The sequence below is a fragment of the Phoenix dactylifera genome, chromosome 5 (genome assembly GCF_051530095.1).
Source record: "Phoenix dactylifera cultivar Ajwa chromosome 5, Ajwa_hap1_PhDact_Kaust_v1.1, whole genome shotgun sequence".
Lineage (NCBI taxonomy): Eukaryota > Viridiplantae > Streptophyta > Magnoliopsida > Arecales > Arecaceae > Phoenix > Phoenix dactylifera.
Genome location: NC_143194.1, coordinates 26979223 through 26998571, shown reverse-complemented (window position 1 = coordinate 26998571; position 19349 = coordinate 26979223). Strand labels below are relative to the sequence as shown.

The 19349-nt window shown below is 36.7% G+C and overlaps 1 protein-coding gene across 6 annotated transcripts in view; it reads right to left on the bottom strand.

Annotated features, from left to right (window-relative positions):
- The window catches only part of EMB2369 (tRNA synthetase class I (I, L, M and V) family protein), a 32686-nt gene that overhangs the window by 9624 nt on the left and 3713 nt on the right, over window positions 1-19349 (bottom strand). For 3 of the 6 annotated variants that reach the window (XM_088722079.2, XM_088722082.2, XM_026801006.4), the window contains exons 4-17: window positions 18113-18232; window positions 17782-17886; window positions 17398-17621; window positions 17208-17274; window positions 16985-17139; window positions 15175-15436; window positions 14879-15073; window positions 9443-9522; window positions 4555-4617; window positions 4378-4459; window positions 2859-2936; window positions 2684-2785; window positions 2402-2574; window positions 2130-2307 (exon numbers count right to left, since the gene is read on the bottom strand). In XM_088722079.2, coding sequence (XP_088578205.2) covers window positions 2130-2307; window positions 2402-2574; window positions 2684-2785; window positions 2859-2936; window positions 4378-4459; window positions 4555-4617; window positions 9443-9522; window positions 14879-15073; window positions 15175-15436; window positions 16985-17139; window positions 17208-17274; window positions 17398-17621; window positions 17782-17886; window positions 18113-18232 — 1884 coding nt within the window. Of the gene's footprint in view, window positions 1-2129; window positions 2308-2401; window positions 2575-2683; window positions 2786-2858; window positions 2937-4329; window positions 4460-4554; window positions 4618-9442; window positions 9523-14878; window positions 15074-15174; window positions 15437-16984; window positions 17140-17207; window positions 17275-17397; window positions 17622-17781; window positions 17887-18112; window positions 18233-19349 lie in introns of all 6 variants that reach the window. The other 3 variants (XM_088722080.2, XM_088722078.2, XM_088722086.2) reach the window with 1 other exon arrangement.

Sequence of the window (19349 nt, the reverse complement as noted above, 5' to 3'; positions counted from 1 at the left end):
AAATAGTTTGCAACACATCATCTCCAACTACCATACTGTGAACAGAATTTTCACACTAAGATGTGGGACAGATAAACTAAGTCAAAGTTCACCAAGCTGGCTGTTTTGTCAAGAAAGAAATTTTACCAAGTAACCAACATTAAAAAACAAAAAAAAAAAGACAGTCTTGAAAAATATAATCATGTCATTCGGCGGCTATCCATCAATTAGCTAACTTAGTAACTTACAGAAAGTTTGCCAAGGAACCAATAATATGAAAGAGAGAGACAATCTTGAAAAACATAACCATGTCATTGGGAGGACTCCACCAAGTAGCAAACAAACTTTATTGACAAATCCTGCAGCTCTAGGCCCACTGCAGATAGAGACAACAAGCAAGTTGTCCTTTCAAAGCTTTGAAGGGGTATACTTATAACATGGATTTGGGAGGCAGTTGATGGAGGCAACATGTTAAGGAAATAGTGAAAGGAGATGGAACTGGGATGAAACTTGAATAAAGTTTGACATTGATTAGATATACATCAGGTTTATGCAAGTTACTCTACATGGAGAAACCAACTCAAAAGCATATAGTTGTATATAAAAGGATTTGTGTGCACGCAGATTTCCACAAGCCTATTGTAATTCATCCAAACAGCAAGCCTTATCCTATCTACATGGGTTCAGCTTCAGGGGTCAAAATACGGTCCATCAAAGTTTGAGAAAGTATTACAGTACGAGAAAGTATTACAACCAGCTCTCAACCCAAGATCAAGCCTCTAAAGATTGGCGCTAATTTCCTAGCCAAGGCAATTCAGGCTAAAGAGTGCTAGTGGCAAAACCTGTAAGGTGAAACCTGGGAGCTCTCAACCCAGAGCTAGAGATTCCAGTAATTTCAATAAGGTTAGCAACTAAATATTTCCATTTCTTCCATTTCTATGCTCTAGTTGGTTTGCAATATCCCATTTGCCCACATTCTTAGTCAGCTGTTACGAGGTTTTATAGATTTTTCTTTGTTTTAATTCACAACTTGTTCCTCCTTCCCCCAAGTTGTCATCCTTTTAGATCCAAAACCATTCGTTTAATATTGATTAAATAAAGAACTTCTTACACTCATTATATTGCAGTTTTCTCGGAGCTCCTTTGGCAACATTATGACCATTCCCCTATTGGTTTTTTCTAGGCTTCTACAGTTTGTGGCAGCTTTAAATTCCATGTCTGCAGCTGCTACTCCACTTTTAGCTGAATTTAAACTATCAAGACTCACTCCCACAATGAAGTTTCAAACTGCAGCATCTTCAGTATGGATGTTAAGCTGGTTGACAGTGGACATAAGTAAATTGGTGGATTGTTTTGTAGGCATCAGTTACCTAGCAAGCTAATAAAGGAATGAGAAAGTATGCATCAATCATTGTGCTAACAATATTATCCAAGCAAGAATCAACCAGAAAAAAAAATGCAAATCGCCTCATATCAAGGTCGGAGGAACCGGTACCAGGCTCCATACCGGTTCGCCGGTGGAACGACTCGGTACGGACCATGCCGGGCCCGTACCGAGGGAAGAACCGTGGGCGAGAGGAAGAGAGAGAGAGAGCACGGGGGACAGACGCCAGCGGAGCGCCCTCTCTCTCCCTCCCTCCCCGCTAGCTCTCTCCTTCCTTCTCCTTTTTTGGCTCCGGCAATGCATTCCGTTTTCATTGCCAGAACCATACCGGCGAGCCACCAGTACAGCTCGAGACAGCTGGAACCGTCCAGTTCGGGACGGTTCCGCCGACCCTGCCTTATATGCATTGGCAACTTCCATGGGATTGTTTCAGGTGCTTGTGTGAATATCGGTGTAATTTGAAGCCTCTACGGCATGGCACACACATGTGCATCCAAGCAGCCAAGTCAAAAGTGTATCTACCAAATATATTTAAATGATTCAGAAGCATCCCACTAGCCACTGGGATAACCTAAATCCTAAATATATATGAAATAATAAATCATTAAATGTTGACCTCAACATCTTTTGACAATATTATACTACCATATTGCTCTTTATTAAATAGTAATAAGATACAAGAAATATGATGAGCAAGATCGACAATTTCAATAAAGCCACTTTCTGATATCTCTAGAATTTAAATCAAAATTGAGAAGAATTTGACCTTCTCAATGCATTTGTGAAGAGTATGGAGCTGTTCGAAAGTTGGCTCATCATCAGTGGCAACTGTTCCATCCTTATACATTCCATCTGGTAAGGGAGGGCCCACAATCAGCCTCCAAGTCCTCCCGAGAAACCGATGAACACCTTCAATCCCACCAGTACTCCATGTTTTTGAATCTCTAAAGGGAAAAGACAGATAATAATTGGAGTCCACATCTATGTCATGGGAATGATTTTATTTTCATTTAGAATTAACAAAGAACATAAGACTACCTTAATGGTCCCATGAACATTTCATACAAGCGAAGAGAATCTGCACCATATTCAGAAACAACATCATCGGGATTGATGACATTTCCTCTACTCTTACTCATTTTGTAGGCTCTAGCAACTAAACGAATGTCCGGATTATCTTTTAGGACATAAAAATCACCAATCTTTGTAACCTGGATGATAGTTCTATACATATTAGAGGGTGAAGGATTGCAAAAGAAAATTGTAAAATAAAAAAATTGTGATTTTACAGCTTCACAAAGATAAAAATTGTCAGCAAACCTTGTCCACAGGTATCTTTTCTTGATGATGATTGCCTGTGATGCTGATGGACTCAGCAGAAACCAATCTCCCTTCTTGGTCTCTCCATGCCGTATATTCAACCTGTTCCTAAATTCATTAGAAATAAACAATGATAAACTTAGCAACTGTGCTTCAGGAAAGCAATTTTACTTACCTCTCCAAGTATTAGCCCTTGATTTATAAGGCACTGGAAAGGTTCCTTCGTGGAAACTACACCTATATCATAGAGGACCTGAGAATTGAAAGATTTAAGGTGAGCTACAAGCATGACAAACCAAAGATAGATAATTCAGCAAGATGCATGCAGCAGCAAAAATGCATGTGTATATATATGCACCCATAAACATATTCAGACATACACCAGGTTTCATGACACAGGAAAAATGAAAAAAATGCAGAACTTAACAATAATTAAGATGCAAAAGGTCCAGATGTGCCCTGAAATACATGAAAATGATCTAAGTGTTGCCAGATAAAAAGGAAAAAAAAATATATTAACAGTATATACATTAATTATTTGGAGGACCACGGTTAAAGCAGAAGGAAAGTAATTGCAGAACTAACCCATAAGTGGGCTCTATCTCACCACAAAATGTACTATTATAGTCTCGGCTAACTGAAACCCCAAAACATTTTCACTTGTCAGGTCAAGCATACTAACACAATAAAAAAGAAAGGTAATTCCCAATTAAAAAATATACCCTCCAAAAATCCAATTAGACTCTGCTTTCAGATCTCTAACTAAAATTTTGTAAAGAAATTAATGTGCCATGAGAAAGCCTTCCAGGATATAAGTTCCAATGAAAAGGCATTTTGGTATAAAAACCTGTCTTACCATGAAGTATTTGCAAGCCAAGATTTTCTCTATTAATATATAGTCATTGGGCTGACCAAAGCTTTTAAGTACTGATACATACTGGACGGTACATGGTATACTGTCCTGACTACTGACCCAGTATGCTATAGGTACAGTACAGGGAGGCTTGGTACTTTCCTGTGCAAACACATGTGCAGCCTTACAGGAGCTGTGCTGACTCCAGAACTGTATTGCATGTTTTGGTACTGGGGACAGTACTGCTACCATACCATGCCTGTAAGGAACAAATATGGGGTCCGTTACTAAGACCTAAAAACTGGTTTGACAGACTAAGAGGGCAGAATTCTTGACACTAATACAGCCACTTTTTGACTTCATGTGATCAAAGCCCGATTAAACTTTTGATAATTCATATTACGTCCCAGGATACCATCAAACACCAATATGGTTTTCCCTTATGGACCCTTGACCATCTCTGCTATGTCCTTCAAAAAGAAAATGCTAGTAAGTCTCTGATATCCTTTCTTCCATTAAGTAAAAGGTCAGTCCCGCTCTTCCTTAGTCAGAAGGGACTCGAAACCATAAAGCCTAACTAACATCAGCACGTAGTTCAAATATAACAGAATGGTACATAATATCTGCAAAAAATGAATTCCAAGCATCTAGATTTCAAACAATTACAAGTGAAGTATGAGATATTGAATTGAACTTCAAGAAGCGTTTCTTATACTTTTAAACACCCAATGATAACAAGTTCATCTAAAAAGTGCACCATTTTCACATTATGATGAGAAAATAAAAAACCTACCAAATTATCATGCATTAGGATGTTTATTATATATGGTTTGAGAGAAACCTTGTGCCAAAACCTGGCATAAAGCAAGTGCAGGACAGAATGCTCAGCACCACCAACATAGATATCGACGGGGCCCCAATACCTAGATAAATCCAATGAAGGAATGCTTTGCGGTATCATACTTAACGCAAAAAAATCCTTTCATAAAGCAAAAAAAAAAAAAAGGAGTTTGCTTACCTTTCTTTTGCCCTATCAACCAATGCAGTTGAATTTTTTGGATCCATAAATCTCAAATAGTACCTACATCAGACAGGCAATGAGTTAGTCATTTCATATATTATTAGATTCTCAAAAGTTTTGACATGAAGAATTTCCTTGTTGACAATTTGACACAGAGTATACTTTTTCGCAGCAAGGGAAACATTATCTAACCAATAATGACAGAAAAAATTTGAACTTAGTATTTATGCTATTACAATTATGCTTGATGCATAATCTGCTCAGTTCATTCATTAAGCCTTCTCAAGTTTGAGTTTGTTCTATGGCCGACCCCACAATTTATAGAAAAGGATTAGATGATGATGAGGATGATATTTAGTTTAATTTAAATCTACATAAAAATATGCATGATCAGTAAATATTAAAAATAAATTAAAAATATCCAACTAAACATTTTCTGGTTTTATAAATAGAATATATCTCTGCTGCCAAAACTTCAGTTTCGGACCACAAGAAGAGGCTATAAAGCATGACCTGATTTCTGGCAAAGATCTGTCTTGAGTAGACAAAACCACGTTTAAAGCTTAAATGTAAAACTTGTCCATGAAGCAAGATGATAAGACTAGTAATGTTGAGTAATAGTCCGAAGGGCAGAAGGTTGATTTCAGCAAAAGCTGCATCAATCAATGATGTCATAGTTTTTGTGCATTATAGAATAGATTCTATGGAATAGCTACCGTGATTCACCTTCTTAAAGTGATTGGTTCGGTATGGAAAATAGTATCAACAATGGTAAACAACTTCATGGATTACTTTCAAAAATGAGGCCTAGATCAAGAGCATGATGAGCTGCATGCCAGCTAGTAAAATGGAATTAGTAATTGCCATGCACTTTTCAGCCCAAAAAGGGCATCATCTAAAAGTCCGGTTGACAAAATCTGCACTAATTATGGGCCAGACCATACAGCACAAGGGTGCACAAATTTATACCCGAGAATTGATAGGCGAACCCAAAGAGAATCCGCTGATAACTTGCAGATATATTAAATCTCAATAACTTGCACACTTTATTTTACTCTGGCATATCATACATATTCTTTGACAGAAGACTGATCATCTAAGCCTCTAAGGATGCAGAGCTTCAAAGCCCAAACTAGATATGTCAGGGTCAAATTTAGTGTTCAAGGGACACATTGTCAATACAATGGAACTGAGCATCTAGTAATACATTATTTAAAAGCAATCATCTGTTACAAATGCTTAAGGCTTGCACAATGTTGACATTTTTATGACCATTAAACACTTGCAGGGATCATTTTTTGCATGATTAGATATTCTAAAATATTTGGGAGAAACAACGATTAAAGTATTTATTAAGCTGGACATATTATTCTTCTTTGACCATAAAATAGAGAGATGAGTCACTACCATCTATCCTCAAAGTTAGCATGAATTCAATGTTGTGAAAGCCAATTAGGGACCATAGGGCCAGTGTTCCTGAGGTGCATGGGAATTCTGTTGTGAAAATGGAGACTTCTGGAGCTTCAAAACAAAGACGCTACCCTTTTGCCCTAGTACTATAATGACCAATCTCTGCCCTTCATGCTAAACAGAAATGTCAAGCATTTCTTTTTTTCTTTTTTGATAGGATGGATGGATCATATTCGTCTAGTATGAATATATCCAACAAAATCAGAAAATAATATGTCGTGAAGGGAACCGGAACAGCCAACGAGACAATCCACAATACTTCACTAGAATGCTCTACCACATACGAGGCCACCCAGTCCGCAGCCTTATTCGCCTCCTGGTAGACATGCCTAGCACACAAGGAGACACACTCCCTCGACATCCTCCAAATGACTTGCAAGAGGGGCTGTACCTATGCCACCCCTGACTGCTCTCTTCTTAAATCCTTGGATGAACCAAAAGCAAGAGTGAAACTTGTCAGAAAGCTAGAAACTATGGTTTGCCTAACTAAGCTGAATCGGGCAGTTTGGCCTGTACCGAGGCCACCCAGCAGGGGACTGGGTTGGCTAACCACTTGTTTTTGGAACCGGCTCTGAATAGGCGGAATCAGCTTCGAACCTATTAGAACCGGTTCCGAACCGCACAAACTCGGTCCGAACCGGTAGTCGGACTAGTTTTGAATCGCTCACTTTCTTCTTTTGGTTTTTAAAGATCCTAACGTATCTAAACAACCTCCCGGGCCAAAAGCGCATCGATTCAGCACGATTCAAGGAAGATTCAACCCAAAATAAGGCATGTTTTCTCTTCCCCACCTCATTTTCTCTCTTATTTTTTTTGGACACAGAAAAAATTTCTTAAAATTGCAAAATAAGAAAAAAACATGCCAAAATTTTTAATTTTGGTATAATTTCATGATAGGTTATATATCTATGGATGATTTACACGATCCCACAAAAAATTTTAATTTTCGGATTATCTAAATTTTAAAATTAAAAAATATATATTTGGATAAAAAATAAAATAAAATAAAAAATGTAAAATCAAAAGCGTATTTATAGGCATGCAAGCTACTCCGGCTAAATTTAGTATCAATTTATTCAAATTTTGATGCAATCATGCGCATAGTGGCTTAGGCCTAAATTTTAAAAAAATGAGAAATAAGTAAGCTTTTGATGCATGCCCATGAGTATAGAAAAATATATATAGCATTCATGGTAGGGTTCTACATTGATCTGAGCTCAAATTAATTTTTTAAAATATTTATATTTAATTATTTTAAATTTAAAAAAGATTAAAACATATACTTAATACTGAAAATTATAAAAAAAAGTAGTACGTATTACATATTTCATAAGTATTTTATGAAGTAAAAAACATATTTTTCTCAATTTATGGTATTAACCATTTTTTAAATTTAAAAATTATTAAAAAATATAAATAAATAAAAAATATAAAAAATTAGTACTATATTAGATAATTTGGATGTGTTTTTTGAAATAAAAAATATATTTTTAATCATAACGTAATATTGCTATTTTTAAATAATTGATAAACTGACGTACTTGATAAACTTACAAGAATGGAATCATAAAAAAAAAAGAAGCCAGAGTGTGACGTTGGTTGGGATCATAGGTAAATGCTTTTGGATCGGCACCATTGGAAGTGTAACTAGTGCAACACAAAGTTCAAGGAAGGAGGGATAACCGGATTGAAGCAGCACTTAGCTAGTGGTTATTCCGATATATCTATAAGCCGGAAATAGCTACAGGAGGTCCGACAGCTGATGAATAAGCATTTTGCTGATTTCAGAGTAGCGAAGGAAAGGGTTGCTAAGAAGAAGACGAAGGCGGATCGCCGAGCGGCAAAGCCACCTTCCTATTACTTCAGAAAGCCAGATGAGGCGTCTGCTTCAGATGACGAGGAGGCACAAATCTGAGCTACCATTCAGGCGAACCTATATGATAAGTGGCAATAGGATGAGGGTGGCTAGGTATAGGGCTCAATTTGGGCCCTTACACTATGAGTCAAATTTTGATTCTGTGAGCAGCAGGGTTGATCCAGAGTTCAGAAGGATTTCCTCAGTTAGGAAGGCCGTTAGCAGGGGCGGTGGCCATATTACATCTATGCTGGAGACTTTTGATCGTAGAAACAAGTCCTCCAGGGAGATTCCATCAGGAGCCACCATCCATGATGGAGGTCCACATGCCTTTTCCAGCAAGGATTCGAAGGAGCATAGGGTTGATACAATGCAAAAGAAGGATGAGAAGAAGGATATGTGGCAAGCTATTGGATCTTGGTTTCACTTCAGCTACATCCCAATGAATACAACAGACTATACATACTATAGGTCTGCCATTTTCTTCATATAGGCTGCTGGTCCCGTTGTAGATTCTCCAGGATCGAAGGACATCTATGGTGTGTTTCTTGGCAACAATGAGCTAGAGAAATAGATTGCCTCATACAAAAACAAGTGACCCACATATTTGTTAATTTTAGGATTTTCATGTTGCTTCTTGTAGCATGTAACATTTCACTGATCATTTTATATTTTGTATCACTTTAAAATAATAAGATTCATTATTTAGGTTATACTGGGGTCATAGAAACATCAAAAAACATCAAGAAATATCAAATTATGCTTAAAATCATTGAAAAAATTGACTACTAGTAAATCAAAGCTAAAAAGCTTTTTGTTTTTAAAAAAAGGGCGAAATCGGCATGCCTAAGCGTACCATGTGTTGGTACGGTACCGAATAAGTACCGTACCGAACCGCCTGCTGACCGGTATGGGTCTTGATATCGGTACGGCGGATTTTGCTAGAAACAATATCCAATCTGATGTATTTTGATTATAGCTGGGTTGATGGGACGTGGATTATGATTTTTTTCTTCTATATGGATCTAGTAATCTACTTGCTTTTCAAATGATAATATGGCAGGTATATGGTAATTTAGATAGTGTATGAGACATTATGTACATGATAATTATGCATGCTTCTAAGTTTAGCATGCATAGAAAACCATAATATTAGCTAAGAACCTGGACCATCTTCCTTGCAAAAATATGGCATTTAGACAAATAACATGATAAGCAAACAAAAATAGAGAGTTTGGAAGGCTAGAAAAAGCCATATTGAGGGTGCTTAGGGCGTATCTATGCATACCCATCAATATCCTTCATCAATACAATCCTCGGTTTTGCACATACTAAACCCACCCTTGGTTGGGATGGGTTCAATCCTTGACATATAAGAAATTTTTTTATATTGATAAAAGAAGAGAGGGAGGAGAGAGAGGGGGGGAGGGAAGAAAGAAAATGGTTTCATTGAAAGCATTGTTAAATGACAGACTGAATAACAAAAACATTTATATACACAAAGAGAACAACCAAGTATACAGAAAATATTTCTTCAAAGCTGTAGCATAACTTTTTTACCAGCAGGAGCCAGCCCATTGTGGCATTGTACTCATTTCACGTTTTGCAGGTTTCCCAGATGTAGGATCCAAGGTTTTAACCTGAATATAGAGATGCACTTAGTATAATTTTCATCATATGGGTTGTGCAGAAGGATGTTACAATTAACAATAACACAGATTATAACTAATTCTTATCTTTGATGAACAAAACTAGCAAGTAAATTAATTGTGCAGTACAAGTGAGGTTGTAAAAAAAATGTTCAACTAATTAGAATTATGAAATGATTCTCTCCATGTATATAGGCACCCTTTCTTTTATTCACCACAATTCTGTACTTCTATTCAACTCTTTGGAAATGGGTATACTGACTGAGATGGTAATCAGAAGTCGGCATCAACTTGATGACTTCAAACCAAATGTGCTTATTTCATTGAGGAGAGTATTTGAGCTTCATTAGAAGTTCTAAGAGAAAGAGAAAGATCAACTGAAACCAGGATAGAAATAGGTAAAATTAGGAGTTTAAAGAAGTCAACCCAGCAAATGATATAAGCATATCTAGAGTTGCATGTAGAAAGAGCTAGTGATGTGTCGTTGTAGAAAGTATGTTTGATGAGAACAGTGGGAGATGTGGTCCACAAGATCTATAAAAAATTATGGCCTGCAGAGAAATACGATGAGTTGCTCTGACCTCAAACATCATGTCTTTATTGTTTTTCTTTTCCTTTTTTTTATTTGTGGCGGTGGAAATTGAGGTGAACTGCCGTGTGGGAGGCCACAACTGACATGAAGATGTAGAGAGAGAGAGGAGTGAAACTTTTCTTGTTGGCATTTGGTGAAATGAAATGGTGTGATTAAAGAACCAAGTCCTCGACAATACTCCCTTCAGTGCTGGCCCTTGCATATCTACTTTTATGCTACTCGAGACTGATAAACATCTGACATGGAGCTATTTTTCTCTCAAAAAAGCTATCAAGTGCAACGTAGTTGATAGCAAATCGTCTGACTCCTGGTCTTAAGATCTCTCCCTCTTCATACCTCCTCATTAGTGAAAAGATCCATGTATGGTTATAAATATATCTGGTGATAGTTTGAGCTATCTCCACTGGCTGTTGCATCCTATGAATCTTCGCAATGTCCATCAACATGAGGTCAATACAATGTGCGGCACATAGGGTCCAAAAAAATGTGGTTGCTGCTCCATTAAGATCTCTCTAACGACCTATATTGTGGCCCATTATCAGTGATGACCTGCACGACATTCTTCTCGCCTACTTGATCAATCACCTTCTTCATTAATTTGAGGATGTACGTGGTGACGTCCACCTTATCGGAAGCATCAACTAACTTATGGAAGAAAGTCTTCGTATCACAATACATCAAAAAGTTGATAATGCTCCGCTTAGTAGGACCGGTCCATCACACATCGCCATCAGTCCATATGTGGGCTACTTGATTTTGTATGAGGCAATCCTCTTTTCTAGCTCCTCATTATTGTCAAGAAGCTCGTCGTATATGTTCTTCGGTCCTAAAAAATCTACACCGGGACCGGCAGCCTGTATGGAGAAAATGGCAGACCTATAATACGTATTGTCTGCCACATTCACTGAGATATGATTGAAATGGAACCAAGATCCAATAACTCGCCACATATCCTTCTTCTCGTGCTTCTTAGGCATTGTATCAATCCTCTGCTACTTCGAATATCCGCTAGAAAAGGCATATGGATCTAAATCATGGATGATTGCTTCTGGTGGAATCTTTCTAGATGACTTTTTTTGCTACCAAAAGTCTCCAGCATAGATGCAATACGGCCACCGTCTCTGAGACGGCCTCCCTAACTGAGGAGATCATCCTGAACTATAAATCTGCCCTACTACTCGATCCTTATACCTGGCCACCTCATTCTATTGTCACTGATCATCCAGATTCGCCTGCATATAAGCCTAGATCTGTGCCTCCTTATCATCTGGAACATTTGCCTCCTCTGACTTCCTAAAGTGATAAAAAGATAGCTCTGTCGCTCGGCGGCCCACCTTCGTCTTTCTTCTTGAAAACCCTCTTCTTCGCCGCTTTAAAATCGGCGAAGTGCTTCTTCATCAATTGTCGAACCTCCTATGGGTATTTCGAACGCAGATACATCAGGATAACCACCAGCTAGGTGCTGCTTCAACCTAGTTACCCCTTCTTTAAACTTTGTGTTGCACTAGTTGCACTTCTAATGATGCCGACCCGAAAGTATTTTCCCATGATCCCCACTAATGTCACGCTCTAGCTTTTTTTTCTTTGATTCCATTTCTGCAGGTTTATCAAGTACGTCAATTTATTAATTATTTAAAAATAGCAAAATTTCGTTATGATGAAGATATTTTTTTATCTCAAAAAATACATCTAATTTATCTAATACTTAATACTATTTTTTCATATTTTTTATTTATCTATATATTTTTAATAATTTTTAAATTTAAAAATATGTTTAAACATCATAAATTCAGAAAAATATATTTTCTACTTCAGAAAATACTTCTGAATTATGTAATATGTACTACTAATTTTTCATAATTTTTGGTATTAATTATATATTTTAAAAAAATATAATTTAAAAATAATTTTAAAATATAAATATTTTAAAAAAATTAATTTTAGCTCAGATAGATGTAGAATCCAACAATAGATGTTATATATATTTTTCTAGGCCCGTGGGCATGCATCAAAGGCTATTTATTTCTCTATTTTTTTCAAATTTAGGCCTAAGCCACTATACGCACAATCGCATCAAAACTTGAATAAGTAAACACCAAATTTTGCTTGAGAGCTTGCATGCCCCTAAATACGCTTCTGATTTTATTTTTTTTTGAATTTTATTTTTTTATTTTTTTATGTCATTGTGTAGATCATTCGTAGATCTACAATATATCATAAAATCAAGCCCAAATTGAAAATTTTGGCATAATTTCTTCTTATTTTGCAAATTGTGAGCTATTTTTTTTAGCCCAAAAAATAGAGAAAATGAGATAGGGGAGAAAAGGCACACCTAATTTAGGCTGGGATCTTCCTTCAATTGCACTGAATCGGTCTGATTTTGCAAATTGGAAAAAAAAAGGAGAGTCGTTTAAGCCTTAAGACTCTAAACAAAATAGAGAAGAAGGTATCAGAAAGGCCCTTTAACAAAAGAAGGAAAGGGGAGGGGGCTCGATTCCCAACCAGGTCGACTGGGTGCAAACCGGATGGTTCCCACCGAGTTCAAATGGAACCGGCCAGTTCGGTCCGGTTCAGGCCTTTTTCGGTCAGTTCGGAACCCGTTCCGACCGGTTCAGGGCCAGAACCGAATTTAATGGACGAACCAACCCAGTTCCCTACCAGGTCAACTCAGTGTAGGCCAACCCGAGCGGTTCAGTCCAGTTCGGCCTACCTTGCTTCAGCCTTAGTCCAAGGGTCCCTCCTTATTCTTGTGGCACGTGCTACAAATGAAAAGACCTTACTTATTTTCAAAAAGCTATCTTCCTTGGTTTTATGACATCAACTTTAACAAATAGTCTCTAGTCCACCCATGCAATGCTCACTAACCTTCTTCACTGCAAAACATTTTAATCATAAACAAAGTTTAACCGATAATCATCATATTATCTTTTTTATTAGTTCTTTATCGTATTTCACAAATGCATAACACTCTTGCACAGCATCATCACTTGATCTATCATTCATGATCTTGTTTGAGACATCCTCATTAATATTTTTGTCCTCTTGTAAAAATGGAAACCAAGGTAGTGACCTTTGTCCCTCAATCCTTACTAATTACCAACAAAAGAACTGAGTCACATGGTTATGCATACATCAGTTTATCCGAACAAATTTTCAAACCTTTGCATTCTAGAATTTCCTCCCATCAGTCAATCTAAACTCTAGCAGTTATCTAATACAATTAGCCATTACATAAAATATCTCATAAATTATTTTCCCCTAGTGTATATATATATATATATTTGCTTGACGGGTTCTTTATACAATGCGTGTACGAATACACCCAATAAAATCAGAAAACATAAGCTCACGGAGTGCCTGTGACAGCTCCTCCTCCTGATCATAGAGTGTATCCTGAGTGGTGGGCCGCGTAGGCAGCCACCCAGTCAGCCGCCCCGTTGGCTTCTCTGAATATATGCTTGGCCTTGAAGGCCACCCCATCCCTCATCATCATCCCTATGTCCCGGTTCAGATGGTGGTCCGTGCTCTCTCCACTCCCCCCCCCCCGAATCCACCCGATGACCGTGGTCGAATCGCCCCCCAGGATGATCGAACTGACTTGCAGCACCTGCCGTGCATGTCGAAGATCTGCACAGGTAGCTCGCAACTCCGCCCCCGGAACCGACGTGTCAAACAAAAATATATTTTTTTCTTACAGTTTTCGGTGAATTGTATAGCAACATGAAGTCTTCACTCTTCAAAATCATTTCACTGCTTTAAATGAATGTCAAATTTTGGGAAATTTTTTGTTTCTTCATGAAAATTTAAAACTAAACTTCTGCAAATATATATATATATATATATATATATATATATTACTTCATGATTAAACATATAAACATTTTGTTTTGACATGTATTATTAGGGGAACTCTCATTTTTCACACAATCACCTAAAGTTTAACCACAGATTAGATATTAATATAAGGTACTTCTTGGCTCTCACAGTAAGAAAATTAAAAAGGTACAACAATACAAAATTGAACTGCTTTATATCCTCTTGCACACACTTATCATGGTATACAAATGCCCTAATTAAGATGCCTCCTTTGTTCTCCTTTAATTTCTTCAAATTTGCCTTTATGCACACATAGAACTCTAATCAGAATTACTCCTACACAAATATTGAAAAAATCAACATGCATGGCCATCTCTATTACAATTATCCACGGAAGCAAGTAAAATTGTAAATTTAAGTTAGTCTCTTCACTTTGTGAAAGAAGTATGCAACTTTTTTTCAGAAAGAATCCAGATAAGCAGATCTTTCTCATTTTTTTTGAAAAATGAAAAATGTTTTCTAGACAAATATTGCATAGAAGTACTGATTATTATGAGGCAACTGCAACTGCAAAGGACTAACTTGATTGAGATAACCAGCAATTTAAAACTCAAGCAATGACCCACCTCTAGGTATCCCAGCATATTCAAATGAAGAATATCTTAGCATTAACAGTTGTTGCATTGAAACATGTACTTGTTGACTACTCTAGCTAACGTTGAACTTGCTAAATGAAATGGTTGAATAATTGAAAAATTTGATTTTTCAGGCTAAAATATTTCTGGATAAGATTACATATGGGTTTCCAATCAACCAGGAAAGTCATAAACTCACAGATGTCTAATTATAGTTGCACAAACCAGAAGTAACTGTGAAAATATAGTAACAAATTGGCATGTCAATTATAAGAAAGCTTATGTTTATCTTTGCTGAACATACCCAAGATGTTGCTTTCGCCAATGGGGGTTCCCCTGTTCCAGTAGGAGTGAAGTCATCCAATTCGGGCAGAGTAAGGGGCAGCTCATTTTCTGGAAGAGGGACAACTTCACCAGTATCATCCAGGTACATCACTGGAAAAGGTTCTCCCCAATAGCGTTGTCTTGCAAAAAGCCAATCCCTCAGCTTGTAGTTCACCTAACAAGATAATATGTTTGAGTTCACATGCAACGTGTCGTGCACGATGTGCTGGAGAAAAACAATGTTGCCACAATAAATTTACAATAAATAAAAGACACCTTTTTCTTCCCATAACCAGTTCTCTCAAGCCAATTTATGACTTCTGAAGCAGCATCTTTGCATGACAAGCCATTGATATTCAGTCCAGATAATGAATTAGATGAGTTCACCATGACACCATCACCTAGATATGGTTCACCAAGGTTGCAACTTTCATCAAATGGGCTTACAACCCGAATGATTGGGATATTATATTTTAACGCAAACTTATGGTCACGAGAATCATGTGCAGGTACAGCCATAATTGCCCCGGTGCCATAACTGCATATAAAGTATGAACAAAAATATCAGCTGTGTTGCACAACTAGGAGATAATACAGTATAAAAAAAATCAAAAATGATAACAATAATCTGTTCACCACCTGAAAAAGAAAATTGTATTGGAATTACAGATGCGGATTAACTTGAATATACCAAATGCACATAATAAAATATGCTTCATAGCTGATATAGTAAGCATGTACATCCCTCTATAAGACGCATGAAAGAACAACAGTACCATAAATCATTTGTCAACCAAAATCAAAAACAACTAGTAGAATACTTGGAGAACAGTATTCTACCAACATGATGGAACCAAATAGTTGCCTTATATGTCGTATGGCGGAAGAAGCAACCACCTCCTAGATTCCGAGATGTTTTGCCAATATGGTTAGTGTAGACTGTTTCTAACAAAATAACTTGTTCAATGCCTCTAACCGATGATCCATTGAAAATTCAGGATGTAAGTGAAGATACAGAATATACCAACCTACAAACAGTGAAATGTTTCAAACAAAACAAGGTAAGAAGAAGAAGATGATGATGATGAATAAAACATTCTCTTTGTTGGAAAGAATAAAAATATTATATTCTTTAAGATGGGCTAAGATGACAGAAACAGTTTGACAAGAGAATTGTATTGAAACATGCATGTGAATTGCACCAACAGGCTGGTTCTACGTATAAAATTTTGACGAATGATAATGGACTCCATGCCCGCTGAAGAATAACTTCAGCATGAACATTTGAGCAACGAAGAGTATCTTACCAAAATCAAATATGTTGAGCTGAATAGGAAAAAAAAGTCTAGATTACTGGTTAATTAAAAAAGCTAGCCTGTAGAATCCAACAATAGCTGCAAATCAAAAGATAAGAGGTGGAGATAAGTGAGTCAGATGGGTACACCCATCAATGAAGATAAGATTGTGAATAACAATGGGTGACTTAACATGTACACACAAGGGAGTTATTTTAGGTCGGTCTATTCATGTTATCTTAGACCTTCCTACTCTCTTTGCTAGCACTTCCATGAAAATTTGAGCACCCCATTTTACCAAGTTCCTTCAAATCCTTGTTCACATGACCATACCACCTTAATCAGTTCTCCTCAATTCTTACGACTCCTGCATCATTCTTCCATTTCATCCTTCCTGGTTCTATATTTGCCATATATCTACCCTAGCATCCTTTATCATACAACAGTAATCTTCCATGTTTGTATCTTCTATATCACCAACATTCTGAATCATAATATATTACAGGCACTATTGTTGTTTTGAAAGTAGCTAATGTATTATTCTGGTTTCAAGCTTGACTTTGTAAAGCTCCCTGCCGGGTACCCATCAGCATAAGGTCAGCCATGAAGCTTCAAGTTCACCAGCTCTTGAACAAGGTAAACAGATGTTCAGGCAGTATCTTAAATAATGAAATACTATAGTTGATCGTTAGCATGTGCAACAACATTAGCCCAATATGGAAAATTATTTAAAATCAACGATCACTTGAAATTAAAATTTTAAATTTTGTTAAGAGCTAGTCCAGGTAAACCTTCCTAAAACATAATCTGCTACCCATATTGGAATGACTTCTCCAGTAGCTGGATTCTTAGCATACGAACCACTAAAAACACCAGATTTTTCTTTTTGAAGATCAGTTCTTTCAAGTTCACTTTTTCTCGCTGCAAGCTCTCTGTACTCCTCTACCTGCATTGACAAATTAATTCCCTTCATGTTGATGCAAAATAATCGAACAAAGAATCTAATGAACATACACTTTCATGTTGGGCCTCAGATATTAATGATGGCAATAGATGATGCTCAGGAGCCACGACAAGATATCTGCAAGGAAAGAGCAAAGGTCACAAAATTAATCCTGCAAAATATAGACAAGATTCCATGAAGTTCATAAAAAAATATTTAATAGTTTTGTAGGTAATGATAAACAGAATGAATATAACATACGTGGCACCAAAAATGGTGTCCGGTCTGGTTGTATAGACAGGTAGCTCTACACCTTGTTCCCATCCACGTGTACTAACAACATTAAATTTTAGCTCGGCACCTTCTGATCGACTTATCCAATTCTGTTGCATTTCTTTAATGCTTTCTGGCCAATCAAGTTCATCCAGATCTTCAAGAAGACGATCAGCATAAGCAGTAATCTTGAGCATCCATTGCCGCATTGGCTGGACAGGGAACCAGGAAGGCATTATATTTTATTATTAATAAATATGCATCATTCAAATATCCGAAGAGCTTAGAACACAACTAACACAGATGCTAAAGAAAATAAAAGCACAAAAAATTAGGTTGCTTTGGATGGTTATATAATTTTTCGGAGAGTACCTTCCTTATTACAGGATAACCCCCTCGTTCACTAACACCATTCACAACCTCTTCATTTGCCAAAACAGTGCCAAGAGCAGGGCACCAATTAACAGGTACTTCAGCCTGAATATACATAATTAAAAAGCAGTGTTAGCTTGACTTACTAGAAATATCACAGGAATGACAGTACGAAAGGAACAAAATAAATCTAAAATGTGCATAAACAAAATCCCATAAGAGAAAACAAATAGAGAATGCAATGATCCAACCAACAGATTGTCAGTCACATGATCCATGCATGAAGAACTGAAGGATTCCAAGGTGAAAAAGAAAATTGAGTGTTCAAGACCTGGTATGCAAGTCCTTTCTTCAACATTTGAAGAAAAATCCATTGTGTCCACTTATAGTATTCTGGTTCAGTCGTAGATATTTCACGATCCCAATCATATGAAAAACCTAATGATTTGAGCTGCAAAACAATAAAATAATTTGTTGAACAAATGAAAATGAGAACATGGATATGAGCAGGAGTATTTGGATATAACTGCACTTTAGACTCGTTTATAACTTAAACCATAATCAGGATATTACATGGAACTCTTAGGATAAATTATGTGTTATCTGATTGAGGCATCATTACATGGGGAAAAAAACCATCTTGATTTTTTTAATGACCAAAAAGGTGTCAATATAATTGTAATGCTAGCTACCCACTCAAAGAAGCAAATGGTAGAATATCAACATGGTCTGATTGTAGTATCTTACTACTGATTTCTCATGAAGGGGTAGTATGAATTTGCTTCCTTCACTAAGACATAACAATAATTAAAAGTTGGGACTGCATTGCAGAATCATGAAATTGGAAAAGATTCCAAGCCAGTAGTTTCAACTTTCAAGCATATAAATTATGAGGAAAAACTGCAATATGTAATGCATCAAGATAGTTTGGAACTGCTACTTTTCTTTCCTGCATATGACAACAGAGCTCTTTTGCAAGATTTGCGACTATTTCCCATTCTGATCATGAAACTACATCGGTGATTCATTGCAATAAACATGAATCAAGATGTTGTGTGTCCCTAGCAAATCTTGACCCAATCTCACAGCACTGTGTGGAGCTAGTTGACTCTTACTCTTAGTTCATCGTATAGTTTGACTACCTGATCTCCTACTATCATAAATAAAGCTCCTCATGAGGCCATGAAGTGTATCATAATGAAGTTGCAGTGAACCTCATGTGGGAGAGTGATAAAGAAAATATAACAATCATGCTCTTTTTTTCTAATATATGTACTAGCCACATTTTGTGCAACTAGTTATAATGCATGTGCGGCTGCCCGTGGCTGCTCAAGATTTTAGATTTGGGATAATTTTAAATGTAAATTTAACTCTAAAAATATCAGAATATAGTTAATTTATAACTAACTTTTTAAATCTCTTTTCCTTTTCCTTTAAAAGTACTTAAGTTCAAAGATACTTTTTAAGTCTTTCTGTGTTGCTGAATCAGATTTCCTCTCAAAGTCCGTTTACATTAGAATCCCTTGTTGTATATTAATTTTTAACATATTTTAAGCTTTTTAAGAGAG